Consider the following 19,838-nt stretch of genomic DNA (forward strand, 5'->3'; position numbering starts at 1 on the left):
ATTGGTCTAGACAAATTGTCTACATCAAAGACTTTCAATAATTTGGATGCTTTTCTTTTGAGTCAAGGAACAACCTATACTGAAAAAGATTTCTCTTTTAATTATGATATTCTTGCCAGAATCATTGTATGGATTTTTTGCCCCTCACTGCCCCCCACAAAGCATCACCAGACTTTTAAAATGTTATAAATTCCATTACAACAGATAAAATTCTATCACACCAAAACATCAAATATGAGCTATCATATGATTTAGATTGTCCACATATTGGAATAAAAATCAATGCTAATAAACTGTAGCACCCAAAACTATTTTGGTGATTCTTTAGAGGTTCTTGCAATGAGATCCCAAAGCATTTTTGACAGAATGAATAAATAACATTTGCCTTAAGATTTAAAAGATTTTGAGTTCTTTCAAGTTTAAATTCCTAAAGCTAGTTACTTTTATAGCACTGCTTTTAAAGTAAATAATCTCTATTTTTTATAATCGCCTTAGAAGCTCCCCCAATTTTTTATTAAAAGAGATCTGCCAATTCTCAGAGCAGATTAACGAGACCCCTACAAAATAAGCAGGGTTTATAACAAGGTAGTGGGCTTGTTTTTCAGCCCAACTCAAATTCGAAATTGAACAGTTAAATATCTTACAAGATAATGACCTTAAGAATGTTGTATTTTGTGAACCTTAACATTTTCAGTATTGTAAAAGTCTCAAATGGCACTTATCTTCTATAACTGTAATTGGAGTCATGCAGTTTATCTGGTCCAATTAACAGTGGTTTAGAAGGAAAAAAGGACTGAGCATAAAGTTTCAGAAGCTCAGAAAATATTCTGAAACCACCAGATAAGAAAAGTCTCTGAAAAAAGTGTAAGCTAAAATTGTTTAATTCCTAGGAAGACATTAAATGTATTATTTACATTAAAATATGTGCAGTGCTTCCGACAATTATTTGGTGGTTTTGAAAGTTAGCAAAGTAATTGAACATTTATATACAGCATTTCACTAATACAATGGAACAAGAAAGACATTATGATCCCAATTTACTCAGGGGAATGTGAGCTTATGTTTCTATTTTGGATTCTAATTTTAATGCAGAAAACAAGCGTTAAAGAATAACTGCTTTCAAATCAATTGACTTTGGCATGACAAAATTGAAAACATTTGCTTGCTGCTAGGTCTAGCATTCTTAGAAGCAGAAATAGGAGGTCATTTCAAGGATTGGTATGGTATCATCCTTCAAGCTCCAACTCAAATGTCATTTCCTCTATGCAGCCTTTGTAGGCACTCCCTGATAAAGTTAGCAGTCATCTCCTCCACATTCACAGCACTTTGCATTTAGGGCATTATGTGATTGCTGGAGACCTGTTTCCCTGCCCCACTAGGACAGGAGCCATGTCTTAATTGTTTCTGTTTCTCCAATGTGTGGCACAATGCCCAGCTCAGAAGAGATTCTCAGAAAATGTGTTGAATGAAATTCAAGATATTGTCATAGTATATGCAGGATATGTTCAGCCAATACACATTTTCATTCTGGTGGTATAGGATCATTGTGATGTAGTTCCCTAATATAGGAAACAAAGAGAATCTCTTCTATGGGAGAAAGAATGCAGGTAGGTCTAGCCCTAGGTGAGATTTTAAGGAGGGGATGTTGAAAGCAAACTTTTGCATCTTTTTACTTTCCTTTTATCAACACCCACTTACTTGATGACAATACCCTTCTCATTTTATTACATATTTGCTCTGTCTCCAAAGCCTATCTGTGCTCCTCAAACATATCTTTTAAGGTGTCAGCTGATTTCAGCCAGTAAAAGATGCTTCTCTATCACTGCTATTTTTATTTTCCCTGAACAAAGCCTCAAAGTTTCAAAAGTCAAAGCCTAAGAATATCAAAATTTAAAAAGACAAAGATGTTTATTTCTTAATGATGAAATTTTAGATGAAGTGTATGTGGCAGAGACTGCTTTTTGTCCTCTAATGTCCAATACCCCCTTCTTATACTCAGTATTAGCACACCCAAGTTTTTGCAGGGTAGGTGACTGCCCAGCCAGAGACAATACTTCTCAGCATCCCTTGATCTACATGTGGCCTTGTTTCTAGTTCAGGCCAAAGGGTTAAAAGCAGGAGTGGTACAAGAAACTTCCAGGTTGTTTCCTTTAAAAAACAAAAATCTGCCAGCCCTATTTCCTTTCCTCCCTTCCTAAGGGCTAAAATGTGGACATGGTTGTGGTGAGCCAACTAATTTGGGCCATGAAATTGAGAATAATACCATAATACCCCAGGCTGTGGGAGGTAGTGTAGCAACAAGATAGGTGAGTCTTTGGAAATCTCATGGAGCAGAACCATAGTACCAACGCAAGATCAATTACTGGATGGGATTTTATATGAGGGAAAAAAGATTTAAGTCACTTGCTTTGACAGATGAAGCACTCAATCACTAAAAAATGGAAAATAACTTCCCAGGACTTACCAAATGATACTTCAACTCAGTCTACTTGAGAAAAGGGTGCTAGAGATTCAAAATGCTAAGGCAAGTGAAAATACTACTGGACAATGGTTCAAGAATTTTTAATTATGCATTCATAGGTGAATAAGGACCATGGCCTATTATATGGAGAGCCTTAAAAGAGACCAGTAAACAGAACAGAGATCTACCAATACAGTTTTTAAATAAAAAGTAAAACCAAATGGGGAACAGAATTTTTATAATTATAGAGAAAGGTCAGTACTCAATATTTCAAGTGAAGAGGAGCTCATTCAAAGCTCTTGCATTAGTTCAGGAATCACTGAAATGTAGAGGCTATACATATAAATTAATTCATAATTTCACTCAACTCAGAAATAACACAGTCACAAATAAGGTTATTTGGACATCTGAAAAAATACCTTTGTATTAATTATTTTTGCAATAATCATAATTAAAGCAAAATAGTTATAGATAACACAATTTCATATTATCTCAATCATTCCTCTTTGTTCTCACTTCTCACCTCTGATAAGCTTAAACCTCTTGATCAGCTACTCAAGGTGCCATTTAAGTGGTTTCATGCAACCAAAATCTAGTCTGTTCTTTTACAAAACGTTCCCATGTATCATTTGCATGTCTTGGGATTCTTAAAAAATGCAGGTGCGTTAAATTTACCTGTGGTATTCTTGAACATCCAAGATGGCTAATCAGATAAACATGGTAAATTTAAAAAATAAAATAAAATACAATGAACTTCACTTCTAAAATGAGTAATTTGTAGAATCTATGTTGATGAACATATTATGATGAATCTTACTGAATTTTTCCCTAGACAACCACTTATTGCAGGTTTTCTTTTTCTGGAGTCCCCAGATATCCTGGGGTCTACAGATTAAGGATCTGTGTTTAGAATGCAGGTGCCTGTGCCCCTGGATGAGAAAAATATGACATCTTTATTTTTTACTAATGTGCAACTGAAATTTAGCACTTCTATCAATTATGCATATTGTTCTAGTTTGCTAATGCTGCAGAATGCAAAACACCAGAGATGGATAGGCTTTTATAAAACGGGAGTTTATTTTGCTACACAGTTACAGTCTTAAGGCCACAAAGCATCCAAAGTAACACACCAGCAATCGGGTACCTTCACCAGAGGATGGCCAATGGCGTCCGGAAAACCTCTGCTAGCTACGAAGGCACGTGGCTGGCATCTGCTCCAAAGTTCAGGTTTCAAAATGGCTTTCTCCCAGGACGTTCCTCTCTAGCAAGCTTGCTCCTCTTCAAAACGTCACTCACAGCTGCACTCCGTTCAGTCTCTTTGAGTCAGCATGTTTTATATGGCTCCACTGATCAAGGCCCACCCTGAATGGGTGGAGTCACACCTCCATGGGAGTATCCCACCAAAGTCACCACCCACAGCTGGGTGGGGCACATTCCAAGCAAGTCTAACCAGCACCAAAACGTCTGTCCCACAAGACCACAAAGATAATGGCATTTGGGGGACACAGTACATTCAAACTGGTACACATATAAACAACACATCACAATGGTATTAGCAGTTTCTGTTACTTTGTCACCAACAGAAATCATAAGTGTTTTCATACCTTATTACGGTTTTTGCAGATATCACTAAATATTGTTACACTTACCACTGTGTCACAGTATAGTAATAATTAGACCTTAAATGCATATAAAAACACATATATCACAAATTTATTTATTTTACAATTCTGATAACTCTATTTAAATATAATTGCTTTCCTTTGTAATCTTATGTGTTTTATTTTGTGCATTTAAAACGTTATTCTGAAAAGGAGTATTCAGACATCTCTAGATGAGCAAAGGAGTCAGTGGCATAAAAAATGGTTAAGAACTGCTGGATTCTGTACAGGCTGTTAATGTAAAACATTTAGCACAGTGCCTGTTATACAGAAAGCTTTCAACAGCTGGTAGTACAGTTTATGCTTTACATTTTCCATTACATTTGTGAACTGCCAGAACATGGCTAAATTATGGAAGTATCTTTTGTTCTTTATGATAAAGAAAAATTTTATTGCAATTACTAATCATTTCACTTACTTGCAAAGATCATTAACACAGCTGGCAATATATGAATATGGATCAATATATTCATGGCAGCTAAGGAAAGGAAACTGCAACAATGTCTGACACTTGAAGAAGATTGCCTGTGCAGAAAAAGATGCCAGTCACTAGGGCATATTTAATGATGTGTATATTCTCATTTTCATTACTGATCTTATTTGCAAGATTGTTAGTTCTTACCAGGAAAGAGAAGGCAATTTATGCTTACAAATTTTAACCAAAATTTTTCTAACTACATATTTTCATGATGAGGATTGCTTTTATGAAACTTGTATTCGTTATTTCTGTAATAATCTTACAGTCATCCTCTGTTGTGATTACATTCTCTGAATTTAATATTTTTGTAATTATGTTATGTTTGCACTAACAATGCTTTATAATACATGCTCAAATTTTTTCACATCAAATTTACCTCAAATGCTGGCATTCCACTTGAGCATGGATTTGGAAAATCCGACGGCGTGGGTACACACTTGGTGTCATCTGGAGTTTGCACCGACCAACTATTTGCAAACATAGCAATGTCTTCTGTATAGTCCTCTATTTCACACAAACACACACAGAGACACACACAAAATAACAGTATTTTCCACAAACATAAACATAGTTCTTCAACATAAGCTTTCTGGTCAGAAAGATAAATTCAATAACACAATTAACCAGTGAAATTAGACTACAACACCACTTTGGCATAATAAAAGTAAACTGAACAAGGTGTAAGTATCAAAAAAGTTAGTACAATTGAAGAGAAAAAATAAACTCATGGAAACAAGATGGGAAGGATTGAATATAAGAAGGTACAAAATGCATTCCGGTGAAGCTCAAATAAGTCAACTGAGAGTTTGTCTTGTAGAGAGAAGGGACAATAAGCATAAAACTAAGAAACATAAGTAAATGTTTGGTGTAAAATTTCCAAGACATCCCTCTTATTATACTTGATATTGGTCAGAACCTTACTAAAATTCCAGTTCTCTTTTGGGGTCCGTAATAACTTTTTTAAAAGTCTTTATTGAGCCATTGGAGAAATTTCAGAGGACAGCACATAGATGATTAAAGCCTGAAAAAGACACCTGGGGAAGAAAAACTAAGAAGTGAACCCATTTCATCTGAATATGATGAACAGTTTTTCTAACAAGGTCAGGATAGAGCCCTATATTAAGACTCAAGAAGCTTATCCCAGCATTATTTGGAGCTAATGTGTGGTCAGCAACAGACGGTTGGTGGTGAATTCTCCGGACTCTTAGCTCCATATCAATTTTAAATTGTCTCAGCACCTGACCTCTCAGAATAAGTTGGACCTGCTGTAGAAATTAATCCTACCCCTGATCTAAAGACTGAATCTCAAATCTCATGGAATTAGCAGAAGCAAACAAGATGGCACTTCATAGTTTCATCAAAGCCAGTTAGACTTCAGATTTGGGCTTCAGGTATTCCAGATTTACATGACTACAAGGTCTACCATTGATGGAATCTACAGCAACACTAGAATCAAAGATCTCCATATCACTGGCTACATATGCCTGGCTCCTCTCCCAAGTCAAATGTTTCACTCCACTCTCCGAGCATCTTCAACACAGGAAGATAATGTCTGCATCCTACCACCAACATTGGGAAAATTGTGGGAGTTCGTTATCTATAAGAATTTGACATCTCTTAGTGTGAAATCCTGAACTTTACTGTGGCCTGGAAGACTCTGCCCTTGTTCCTTCCTCCCCCCCAATCTTCTATTCCTATTCTTGCTCAGTTTGCTCCTGTCCTACTGGCATTATGCTGTCATTCTTCAAACACTCAAGTTCATTCCCACATCATGGCATTTGCCCTTGTTTCTCTTCCTCCAAAAACATTCTTTCCTCAAACCTTCCCATGTCTCCTTCCCTCACTTCATTTAGGCATCCGCTCAGTTCACCACCCACACAGTGCTCTATCACTCATCTCCTTCCCCAGTCTGTTGTTTTTTATGGTTGTTATCATCCACTAAAATTACATTTTAGCTTGTTTGCCTCTATTTATCTTGTCCTCCATTACAATATATACTGTATGAAATGAAGGAGCTTTGATAAGCTGTTCTTTTGCTGCATCCCTAGTTTAGTATCTGGCCTATAGTAAGTGCTCAAAATATATTTGTTAAATAAGTGAATGAATAAAGACAAGAAAGCTTGCAATATTCATTAAACATATTATTACAATCCTAGAGCTTTCAGATGTGTCTGGCCTACTTCTGCACCTCTGTTATTTCAAAAATTGTTACCTACTGAACTAATGGGCCTGGTCTAATATACTTAGCTGAAAGTGGAAAAAAAACTGATGTCCTTTTTATGTAAATTAACTAAGCACATTTCATTTCAAAACATTATCATATTTTAAAAGGTCTGAAGAACCCAATTTCCTAAGGGCCCACATATTTCAATATGTTGTCCAAATTTTAATGTCATTAAACAACATTGCCAATGCCCTGGAGTTCATTTAATTCCAGCTTTTGGATCACATATTTAGGTATTTTTACTATGTTGCGTAAAGAAAAGAGTCACAAAAGCTGTTTGTTAATATGAGAATTTAAATCCATATCAATTAGTGTTCTGCATCCTGTTAAACTAAAATTAAAATGCTAATTTATACCATAATTTGGGGACACTTTTGAGAATGGAAGAGAGGCACTATTAATAATTATGCTGAGATAACAATAGTAATCAGGACTTCTCTGTTGATGTGTAGCCAAGTGTAGACATGAATTACGGAAAACAAAATTCTCAACTATATAACAAATTAAAATCTTCCTACATGCACAGAAATTCTGCAAAGCCTCATTTCTTTGTGAAGTCATCCCTGAAGAAAGGGAAGGAATGCAAAGAGAAATGCATTTTTAATCAGTGATAAGAGACTATGTGTTCAGTGACATTCAATCAAACTGTCTAACTGCCTCCAAAGATTTATCTCATCAGCAAAATGCAGGCAAAATACTAGGTATCTTAATGCAAAAAGTCATAAGGCTCATTGGAGATATTTTCTTGCATTAGGACAGCATGGAAAAAAATCCCAGGGCATGTTCTAGTCATTTGTCTAAAAGTTGTTTTAAGTCAGTCATTCTCTTGTTTTGCTTTTTATTTAATTCTCTGCCTTACATATTTACTAAATAAAATTGTGAAGAAGCTAAAAAAAATCTCCCTTTAGGCTCCTCCTACATACATCCTGGTGTCCTTCTTGCCTTGTTCAAATGCTTCCTGCCACATATATATATTATCTGCTAATACATATATTCATGCTGCTCCAGTTATCTCACTGTGAACACCCATTTTATGCTCCAGGTTATCAAGGTCTGTCAGCCTTAACTCAAATCCCTAACATGAATTTCCTTGCCTCTAACAAGAGCAGATGCTATTTCTCTCCACACCATACTCCCTGAATGCTCCAGGGACAGTTATCCATGGCTGTCTTTTTTTTAACTCTAAAACTGAGAAGTAGATTGAGTATTACTTTTTCATGAAGTTTTGATGCAGAAGAAAAAGAAATCCATAGTTACTGTCTCCTTAGTTCTGCCTGATCCAAATCCCTGCTTCCTAATTCAGGCTCGAGATTGTCATTCCTAATACTCAATACCTTCCAATCCACCTCACCCCCCACCAGACCAGAATGAGCTCCCCTCCGTCAATGGGCTCTGCTCTGCTGATGAGCCTCCAGAGAAAGGAAGCCAAACTTGCAGCATCATATTCAAAATAGCCTGAACACCATCTCATGGTGATCCCATACTGTATACCTGTAGTGTGCTCACTGAATTTTAAAGATTTTTCAGGGATGTTTTCTCATTTGATCCTCATAGCCTGGAAAGCTCTCGGGTCATTACTGTTATCTCCATTTTACATATGAGGAAGCTGACTCCTTAGAGCCCTGCTCTCTACTCTAGCTATTAGTAAACTAACCCTAAGGATATAATATCCATCTCAGGTAAAATGTTTGCATTTTGACAAGGGCCTCTGAAAGCAATGACTCTAACCAAAAATTTCATTTCAGCTCTATCGTAGGCTTCTTGAGGAGTACCAGGGAATGGTTATAAACTATCTAAAATTTATTGAGTACTTACTATATGTCAGGCACTCTACTAAGTGTTTCACACAGATTGCTTCATTTAATCTCTGCAACTCTATGATGCATATACTATTACTGTATCAACTTGGAAAATTTAATAAGTGCAACAAAGATTTTGAATCCCAACAGTGTGACTTCAGAGCCTACACTCTAAGCAGACATTTTACTATGCCTTAAAAGACAAAATCTGGACAACCTGTTTCTGTTAATTTTGTAATATAAGCCAAAAAGAATTAGAGATGGTACTTTACAACTCAAACAGTAATTTCACACACATTTATCTCAGCATGGGGTTGGAAGCCAGTCATATCTGTACTACCTCCTGGACAGCCATCTACAAGCCGTGTTTTATTGGGAAGGTTACCTTATTTTCTCATGGGAAAATTAATACAATACCACCCAACTTACAGGTTATTGTGAGGGTTAGGAATAATATAGGTAAACACTCATTAACTATTATTATGAATAGTATCAAGTGATATTATCAGTGATAACTCTGTGAGTTCAGAATTATTATATCCCTATTTTACAGTTGAAGAAACTGAGCATCAGAGAGATATGAGTTGCTTCAAATTCCAGAACTTAGAAGAGGTGGAACAAGACTCAAAGCCAGATCTGCCGGGACTACGAACAGTGTTCTTTCTTACTGTACCTCTCCGTGTGGATCTAAACATGACCTTGGCCTCTGAATCTCTCACTCTTTTGCCCCTGCACAGTGGTACTGAATTGAAAAAAAAATCCATTTCTAATAGGTCACTGAGGTTCGCTTCATGACTTAAAATGAATAATTACACAGATATATCATTTCACAGAAAAAACTTTTCAAATTGTTTTTTGATTTTGATAATCCTGTTTGTATTTCATTACCTTTACAAAACTATTATTTTGCAGTCATTTAATTCATTCTTATCAAGACTGGTTTCAAAACAATTTTTCATTTAAGGTAGACAAGTTTGCCCCAAATAGATCTGAATCCCTAGAATGTAAGCTCAAATTGGGCAGAGCGTTTTGTCTGTTTTGTTCACTGATATACTTCAAACAGGACCTGGCATGAAGTAAATGTTCAATTAATATTTGTTATATGAATGAAACTTGAATCTTAATTTAGCAAATGTAAACTAGCTCAGGGTTTTTGAGAATGACCAAAAAAAAAAAAAAAAATCCTATGCAAGCCTCACTTAAAATCACTAAAGCAGACAAGTAATAGCCACTAAGTTTACCCAACCTAGAACAACCTAGAACAAGGGTAATTTGGGCAGTGAAGGAAGAAGACCCTAAAAATACCCACACATTTCCCTGCTCCACTTACCTTGCTGAATTATGAAATCATCGGATTGAATGTCATTGAAGTTTCCACATAGGCCACATGATTTCTCTTTATGCTCCTCAGAGAGTTTTAGGTAAATTCCAGATATTCCATCCCAAGCCAATGAAAAACCAAAGGTTGTTTTCACCAGAATGTAGTCAGCTAGTTTCTCAATGAAAACCTGTCCAATTGTCTGAGGCAATGTTAAACTTGAAAAACAGAACAAATGTAATTTAAGAATTATGATGAAAGATAAATTGCAGATGATTTTTTTTCCTAAAGTGATTGAGATAGTTAAATAAAAGAGAATTATTCCTCAAAATTGTGGAAGTAACTATGTAGTTAGATCTCTCAAGCAACAAAGCTATAAGAAATCCCAACATTTTGAAAAACTCAACACCAAAATAAAGAGTAAATAAAAATGATACCTGTTTCCTTGTACTGATTTAGATTTTATATTAAAATTGATGCTTCTTTCAGCTAACCAGATACACACAACCGCTAAAATCAGGTTTTAAAAATCTATTTTAAAAATTTATTTTTAATAACCTTGCCTACTTGGAATAATGAGTGCTAAAATGTATTTATTCTACATCTAGAGAATTTAAAATAACCTAAAAATGCTGCTCAACAATTTTGATAAGGACAAATAATGATCAAAGTGTTGGTCAAGTTCTGATTTTGTTTAATTCACTTTAAACTTGGCAGTTTAAAGAGCAGTTTCTATCCCCAAAATGTCATCTTGATACAAGTCTTTGTTTTCCAAAAGAAACATGTTTAGGGATGATTAATTATAATTTACATTCATTTAATGCTGTAAAGTATAAAGTACATTATTGGGATATAAAATACTTTGTCAGACCGTATCTCACAGAGACCATATTAAAAAAAATTTTAAATTGGAGACAATTTGGCCTATTTAAACAGCAATCACATAGATTATTTAAACTCATGATCCAATGTATGTGTATATAGAAAGGAAGTGAGAGACATAAGGGAATTGAAGAAAGCTAAACAATTGGATATTTAAAAAGACATCAAGTCACCAGAATACTTTTGAAAAAACATTGTGCTTTTTCCATCCACAAGTATTGCAGAAATGAACAGCTGCTAAATATTAAGGAAATGGAAATATCTCATTTTTATTAAGCTAGCCATGCTAAAGGAAAATTATAAACTATAATGTGAGTGAAGCAGGAGGTTAATAGGCACATTCATGCTCAAAAATATAAATCTGTGAGTTCCTTTCCAGGAAGAGCACAGCCAGTAACATGGAACAAAAAGTTCAAAACTAAACATGCTTTCTAACACCGGCATAGTCCCCAAAGACACAATTCAAAATATCCGTAACTATTTGCATAAAGTTGTTTACGGATAATTATAGAAAATCTGTTTTAAAGATAGGGAAAAAAACTAAAAGTCTAAATTGGAGAATAAATAAGAAGACTCTAGCTTACTAGTGCCATAATATGATGTGATTTAAAATATAAATATACAGAATTCATAGTAAAAGTCAGTATGAAATAATATTGAAAATATCACTTGTCTTGAGTTCACAAGTTCATAAAAACTATAGTTGATCACAGCAGGAAAAAAGCAAGTTGTGATTTGTAAAGGTAGTTCTTAATGATGGATGTTAACTGTATGGAAGGATAATCGTGTTTGTTTTTTTTTGTTTTTTTTTTTGTTTTGGTCATTCAGCCATTGTTCTCTTTCATAGAAAATTTGATTAAATACACAACTTTTGACAAGAAAGGTAAATAACTGTGATTATAACTGAAGTTTGCAACATGGAAGAATGCTAGAGGAGATGAAGGTTAAAAGTTAAAACTAGATAACCTCCAATATGTCTAAGGAAAACTCCAAGCAATTTAGGCAGGAAACATTCAAAATGTAAGTTAATTAATGCCCAGATTAATGCTGAAAAGTGTGCAAGGGCTCATATGCAGCAAAAGGCCTCATTTCACAGGTGAGAGCACTAAAGTCCCAGGAGTGAGGCATAGGAGCAGAGATTCACACATGTGATTTTACTTTGGCAACCATCTCTCTAGCACCTGCTACAAATCAGGCCCTATGCAAGGTACAGCATTAGTATAAGACACTTAACCAAATAATAAGAAAATCATCCTCCTTCCATCATAAATCAGGAAATATTCAAAGAAATGCATTCTCTGAGTTAAAATTAAATATCAGGTCCTTGATTTAACGAAGGGTTAATAGTCTTGTAGTAAACCTATTTGAATGATATTTCTATCTTACAAATCATAATAATATTTTTAATTGCCCATTATGTTACCCAAAATCCTATGTAAGGAATCCCACACTACTATTTAAATTCAGTTGCAGGAAATACATGTGTAATGGCATTATTTCCCATTCAAATGCCCAAGCTATCTTTTATAAGAAAACCAGACGTATAGAACCCAATTGACCAAGAAAATAAGTCCCTGAGAGGCAGTAACTGCTTTGGGTTGCCTGACCCTGAAAAAGCCAGAATTAGCAACTGGATCTCCTGGCGCTTAATCCAAAACCCTTTCTACTACCACCTTCTGTATCCTGAAAAATTTAAACTAAGAAAAAGGCATCATAAGTTGCTGTTAGAAAGAAACTCTATAGTTCAAACACTTGTTAGTGAATTCTGAATGAGGGATAGAATTGTTCCATCCCACAATTTACTTTATCTGGCATAGCCCAGCCAGGAAATATTTAAAATTGAGTGTCTTTCTGTAATTATTTGGATTGGTGGGTGGATTGTTCCAAAGTATTACTAGTTTAAAATACATAAAGCCTTCCACTACATAAACAAATATCCCCTTACCCAAAACTCTCAAGTCATATTCTTGGTAGACGTTATTTTCATTATATTATGTATAAGTTCTTACCTGATTCCATCCTTTTTAATTACATGTCCATAAATTCGAATTTCCTCTTGGTTTGAAAAAAACAAGCTAATTGAACGATAACAAGAATACACTGAACCAAAGCATCTAGGGCTATTATGAACCTTAAAGGGAGAAAAACAAAAGAAAGCATAGGAACCAACAATAACAACCATATATATAAAGTTTAATAAATCATTGGAGTTACTAAAACCACAATGTATATTTTTAGTTCTATAGCATCATTATTCACATGACACTTTACAAAATTATCACTACATTTAGTAATTGTTTGATTTTCCAATGGAAAATGTAGATCCAAAGGGAAAAAAATCCTTTCATCCTAAAATGTCAAAGAGAATTGAGAGAAAAGAAACATTCAGTGCAGAAATCAGGCAACAGAATTGATTTGATAAAACACAAATAGTTTAGCATATTCTATATGAATCTTTACATATAGGATATTAACATTCTAAAGTGATATAGTATTTATTGGGAATAATAGGAAGGCCACAGAGCACAGCAAAGAAACATGTATAATTTTCACATCCATATTATTCATATGTTAGAGAACCCTGAAATAAAGTTTCAAATGGATCTCTGCACAAAGCAATATTTGGAGATTGCAAAAATGATTATTACTTTGCTAAAAATAAAATTTCCCAGGCACTTTGGTGGAAAGAGGGATTATTCCTCAATAGCTGATGAAAAATGTAGCTCACTAGTACAAATAAAAAAGAAAGCAAGAAATAAAAGAGGAAGAGAAGAAGAGGAGGAAAAGAAGAAAAGAAGAGAGGAAGTGAAAACATGCATGTAGATTATCATAACCTACACTAAAGTTAATTTCAGCTGGATTAAAAAGTTTAATATAAATAACAAACCATAAAATAACTGAGATAAAGTAGTTGTCTATTTAGATGGGAAAGGATTTTCTAAGCATAAAAGTGATACAAGAAATCACCAATTATAATACAGAATTTTAACATAGTAAGAATTTATTGTATATTCATTAAGTATTTACAGACATTATGTATCCAACACTTCTTTAGATTCTGGGGATGTAGCAGTCAGCAAAGCAGACAAATATCCCTGCCTTCATGGAACTTAATTCTATTAGAGAAAGACTTTTAACAAGAAATATATAACTAAAATATTTGCTATGTTAGATGATGACAGCAGCTAAAGAGAAACATTAAATAGGGAAAGGTCTTTGGGGATATGTGTTAAAAATTAGAAGGGGGACAGAATTTTAGATTGAGTGGCTAAGAAAGTTCTCACTTATTTAGATTGGTGGATGGATTGTTCCACAGTATTACCAGTTTAAAATACATAAAGCCTTCCACTAGATAAACAAGAAGGTGACATTTTAGGAAAAATGAAGAAGGGAGAAAGCAAGCAAAAAAGATATCTGGGAGAAGACAATGCAGGCAAAGGGAATCACAAGTGAAAAGCCAATGGTGGAAACATACCTAAAATGTCCATAGTAACCAGGGGTCCAAGCATGTTTAAAGGATTCTTTGGAGAAACAAATGGCTCCAGAGAAAAGACATGCAGATAATAATATTTGGGGTTTATCTAATGAAAGCAGAGGTTCCCTGCTCAACATCTTGCTGGACAAACAAGCCCTGTCCATACATTCAATGGTTCCTCAGATTTCAGAACCTAACTCTCAAATATAAACAAACATTCAAGGATCATTAGTCATTTGACGGAAGACTGCAACATGAAATAGAACAAAGAAACAAAACAGAAGAAAGACAATCAAGGGAAACAATTTAGGAGACTGAAGAAACTGCCAAAAATCATAATTAATATCTTCAGAGAGAAAGATGTGAATATATGGTGCTCATGAAATGAGAATAAAATGCTGTTAAAAATAGAACTCTGCATTGATGTCATCAACATACTGACATAACCAGTACTGAAAAACTCTGGTGATCCAGCAATTAAAAAAAAAAAAAAAGAATTCTGAATTGTTCAGAACTCTGAAGGAAGATATAGGCTTGAGAACGACCCTATAAATGCTAATTCAAAAAAAGAGAAAAAATATCAGGTAGGAATCTTCCATCCCAGACTGGCCAGTCTTCTTCCTTCCTCCTCACTCAGTCTCACACAGGATGGGAAAGGCATAGAAACAGCAGCCAGGATCCCTCTCACTGGACAAAGACTACAAAATCTCTCACAGCAGTGAAAGAGACCCCCACCATTTGGAAACCTGGAGAATAAAGGAGGACATTTCAAGGCCCAGATCAGTGAGGGACAAAGAATCTGAGGAAATGTGGAAAGGGACTGTGTTTCCAGCACTGGGTCTGAGTACCCTTCCCCCACCCCTGAGGGAAACAGCAGCAGGCAACCATTTCCTTGCCTGGGGGATGGCTGAAAAACTAGGACAGCAGAGGTAAAGTGGGGGACACAGCCCCATGTAAAGCCAGATTTTGGCCAGCAAAGTGAGGGCACAGGAGTCCTGCAGTTGCAGCCCTACCTGTTCAGACACAGACTGAGCACAAAATAAGTTACTAAACAGCATCATCTCTGGGCAGACTTGAAAGTGCAAGAGAATTGAATGGATTTTAAAAGACTCTCCAGACACTATTTTAGGACCACTGGAGATGGTCTATACACCCTCATGGAAACCCAGCCCTGTTTGGGCTGAGAAATATGGACCACTCAACTGTTAAATCAGGGCCCTAAAACAAGTCCAAGAATTGGTGGCCAGTGAAAAACAAAGCAGCACTGGGAACCAGCAGACTTGTTTTACCACACACAGGGACCCTGCTGTGGTACCCAGTGTCTACCCCCCATCCCTGAGAAAGGTCTCTGTGGAGACCTGGTTTTAGGGGAAGAGTGGGGGGCAGAGTCAATTTGCCAACTGGCTAGTGAGAGAGATGAACAGATAGAGAACAAAGCCATGCAACAAGAAAATCCCAGCAAAAGAGAGAAAATGACCTCCAGAATAGGCTAATTAAGAAAATCAGATGCCTAGACACCAGCAAAAAATAAAGACTCATACCAGGAAGCACAAAGATATGGTCCAGTCAAAGAAACAAGCTAACACCTCACCTGAGATACAGGATTTGAAACAACTAATTAAAGGTGTTCAAACATATCTTCTATATCAAATCAGCAAGTTGAAAGAAAATGTGGAAAAAGAGATGAAGGATATAAGGAAGACACAAGTTCTCCACACAGAAGAACTTGAAAACTGGAAAAAAAACAAATGGCAGAACTTATGGGAATGAAAGGCAAAATAGAAGAGATGAAAAACAAATGGAGACATACAACAGCAGATTTGAAGAGGCAGAAGAAAGGATCAGTGAATTAGGAGACAGGCCATCTGAGATCCTACAAATAAAAAAACAGATAAGGAAAAGAATGGAAAAATATGAGCAGAGTCTCAGGGAACTGAACGACAATACAAGGCACATGAATATATGTGTTATGGGTGTCCCTAAAGGAGAAGAGAAGGGAAAAGGGGTGGAAAGAATAACGGAAGAAATAATCACTGAAAATTTCCCAACTCTTATGAAAGACATAAAATTATAGGTCCAAGAAGCGCAGCATACCCCAAACAAAATAGATCCAAATAGACTCCAAGACCCTTACTAATTAGATTGACAAATGTCAAAGAAAAAGAGAGAACACTGAAAGCAGCAAGAGAAAGGTAATCCATCACATACAAAGGAAGCTTGGTAAACTATCTGAAGATTTCTCAGCAGAAACCATGGAGGCGAGAAGGCAGTGGTATGACATATTTAAGATACTGAAAGAGAAAAACTGCCAACCAACAATTCTATATCCAGCTAAACTGTCCTTCAAAAATGAGGAGAAGCTAGACATCCCAAATGGCCGCAGTATACCATGCCCTTACCAAAAGTAGTCCCCAAATACCTAGGTCCCTACCTTAGATTCTATAAAAGATTCACTCATTGTGTTTTATCTCTCAGAAACTTAAACCCACCAGAGTGTTCCTATGCCAAACAAGTCCTGATACCCAGAGCAACAGCCTCTGATACCCAGAGCAACAGCCTCTTTAAGAACAACAATCACATGCAGTCCCCATCCCCTTACTGTCAACACCCCTTTCAATATGAACAACTTAGGGTGCTCACTGACAAGACACCTCTAAGACAGAGAAACAGATTAAGTGAGAGGAAAGGGTAGCAAAAAACAAGATAAGATTTAATAAAAGTCTATGAATACTGAAAGTTTATACATATATATATATATGCTAGGGTGTTGGAATAGCTGGAAGGAGGTAAATGACATGGTGGAACTGTAACCTGTAACATCCTTTGAAATTTGCTCTAATGCTACTGGCTGAATTGTGCTTTGAAAGTCTTCACCTTTCTGTATGTACTCTATATTGCATAATAAGGAAAGAACTGAAACTATAGAACTGCAGCCCATAACAATTTTTGAAATTGCCTATATAACTGCTTGGTGAGCTGTACATAGAAAGTTAACACCTTTCTGTATTTATGTTATATTTTACAATAATAGAAATAGTTGAAGTTGTGGAATTGTGACCCATGACATTCTTTGAAATTTGCTCTCTAACTATTGTTAAATCATTCTTTGAAAGTTATCACTGTTATGTATATATGTTAAAGTTCACAATAAAAAATTTTTTTGAAGACAGAAAGGTAAAAAAATGAGGGGGAGTTGAAAACATTTACAGATAAACAGACACTGGGAGAGTTTATGATCAAGAGATCTGCTCTACAAGAAATACTAAAGGGAGCGCTAAGGGTAGATAGGAAAAGACAAGAGAGAGAGGTTTGGAGAAGAGAACAGAAATAAAGATTATCAGTAAGGGTAAAAAGAAAGAAAAAAATAAGATATGACATGTAAAATCCAAAAGACAAAGTTGCAGAAGAAAGTACTGCCTTGACAGTAATACATTAAATGTTAATGGATTAAACTCCCCAATCAGAAGACATAGACTGACAGAATGGATTATAAAACAGAACCCATCTATATGCTGTCTACAAAAGACACACTTTAGACCCAAGGAAAAATAGTTTGAAAGTGAAAGGCTGAAAAAAAGATATTTGATGCAAACAACAACCAGAAAAGAGTGGGGGTAGCTATATTAAAATCAGACAAACAGGATTTCAAATGTAAAGCAATTAAAAGAGACACAGAAAGACAATTCACCAAGAAGACATAAAAATCATAAATATTTATGCGCCCAGCCAGAGTGCCCCAAAATACCTGAGGGAAACTGATGACACTGAAGGAGAAGTAGACACCTCTTCAATAATATTTGGAGATGTCAATACAACACTCTTATCAATAAATAGAATATCTAGACGGAGAATCAATAAGGAAACAGAATTTTTAAATAGTGTGGTAAATTAACTAGACTTAACATTTACAGAAACTGCACACCAAAACATCAGGATACACATTTTTCTCAAGTGATCATGGATCACTCTCCAGGGTAGACCACATGTTGGGTCACAAAACAAGTCTCAATAAATTTAAAAAGATGAAAATTATACAGAACACTTTCTCAGATCACAATGGAATGAAGTTGAAGTCGGAAATCAATAACAGACAGAAAGCAGAAAAATTCACAAATACATGGAGGTTAAACAACACACTCTTAAACAACCAGTGGGTCAATGAAGAAATTACAAGAGAAATCAGTATCTTGAGGCAAGTGAAAATTAATACACAACAGATCAAAACTTATGGGATGCAGCAAAGGCGGTGCTCAGAGGGGGAACTTATTGCCCTAAGTGCCTATATTAAAAAAGAAGAAAGAGCAAAAATCAAAGACTTAACTGCTCATCTCTAGGAACTAGAGAAAGAACAGTAAACTAACCCCAAAGCAAACAGAAGGAAAGAAATAACAAAGATTAGAGTAGAAATAAATGAAATTGAGAACATGAGAACAATAGAGAGAATCAACAAAACCAGAAGTTGGTTCTTTGAGAAAATCAACAGACCCTTAGCTAGGCTGACAAAGAAAAAAGAGAGAAGAAGCAAACAAATAAAATCAGAAATGGGAGGAGGTACATAACTACTGACCACATAGAGTTAAAGGAGATAATGATAATATACAATGAACAGCTATATGCTAACAGACTAGACCACTTAGATGAAATGGACAACTTACTAGAAAATCATGAACAACCAACATTGACTCAAGAAGAAATAGAAGACCTCAACAAACCAAACACAAGTAAAGAACTGAATCAGTCATCAAAAAACTCCCCAAAAGAAAAGTACAGGACAAGACCCTTTAATAAATACAGATGCAAAGATCCTCAACAAAATACTTGCAAATCAAATTCAGCAGCACACTAAAATAATCATACAGGGAGGCAGAGCAAGATGGTGGCATAGGGAGGTGTGGAATTCAGTTAGCCTTCTAGAGCAGCTAGTAAACAGCCAGAAACAACTAGTAAATAGTCTGGAACAACTGTTTGGGGGACATCTGGGACTGGACACACATTGTACATCAGTCTGGAATGGGTGAAAGGGCCAAGACCACAGCAAAGAATTGTAAGTAAAGCCCCCCAAACTGCAAGGCTAGTGCCCCACTGTCACTGGCTGAGTTGGAACACTCCCCCCTGGGGGAAAAAGAAGCAGTCTTTGCTGGGAGTAAGGGAAGGTAGCTCAACCAGGCTCCAGTCACAGTTTTAATTAACAAATTTGGACTACTGAATACAAGCTATGACCACAGATAAACCTGGAGAAAGCAGGAAAGAAAACCTGAGATCTCTCTTGCCAGAGACAAGGCAGGGTTGATAGAAAAAAATAAAATAAAATAAAATAAAATAAAAAAAAACAAAAGCTTTCGGAGTTGGCCAAGCTCAGAATAATGGAAAAGGGCTCTGCCCCAAGAAAAGGGACCCTCAGACCTCGGTACCAACTCCAGCTCTTGACTGGCAAAACTGGGGGGCTGGGGACTGGCCCTGAAAAGGGGATATTTTTCCTTCTCTCTTTTTTTAAACCATTCTAAGTAGCCCACTAGAGAATGTCTCAGGCATTTTCAATT

General features: G+C 35.8%; 1 protein-coding gene across 2 annotated transcripts in view; it reads right to left on the minus strand.

Annotated features, from left to right (window-relative positions):
• OTOGL (otogelin like) overlaps positions 1 to 19,838 on the minus strand; it is a 195,608-nt gene that overhangs the window by 153,837 nt on the left and 21,933 nt on the right. For both annotated transcript variants that reach the window (XM_037846713.1, XM_037846712.1), the window contains exons 7-10: positions 12,833 to 12,954; positions 9,954 to 10,159; positions 4,977 to 5,104; positions 4,541 to 4,647 (exon numbers count right to left, since the gene is read on the minus strand). In XM_037846713.1, coding sequence (XP_037702641.1) covers positions 4,541 to 4,647; positions 4,977 to 5,104; positions 9,954 to 10,159; positions 12,833 to 12,954 — 563 coding nt within the window. The remainder of the gene's footprint in view (positions 1 to 4,540; positions 4,648 to 4,976; positions 5,105 to 9,953; positions 10,160 to 12,832; positions 12,955 to 19,838) is intronic.

This window comes from Choloepus didactylus, chromosome 8 (genome assembly GCF_015220235.1).
Source record: "Choloepus didactylus isolate mChoDid1 chromosome 8, mChoDid1.pri, whole genome shotgun sequence".
NCBI classification, from domain to species: Eukaryota; Metazoa; Chordata; class Mammalia; order Pilosa; family Megalonychidae; genus Choloepus; species Choloepus didactylus.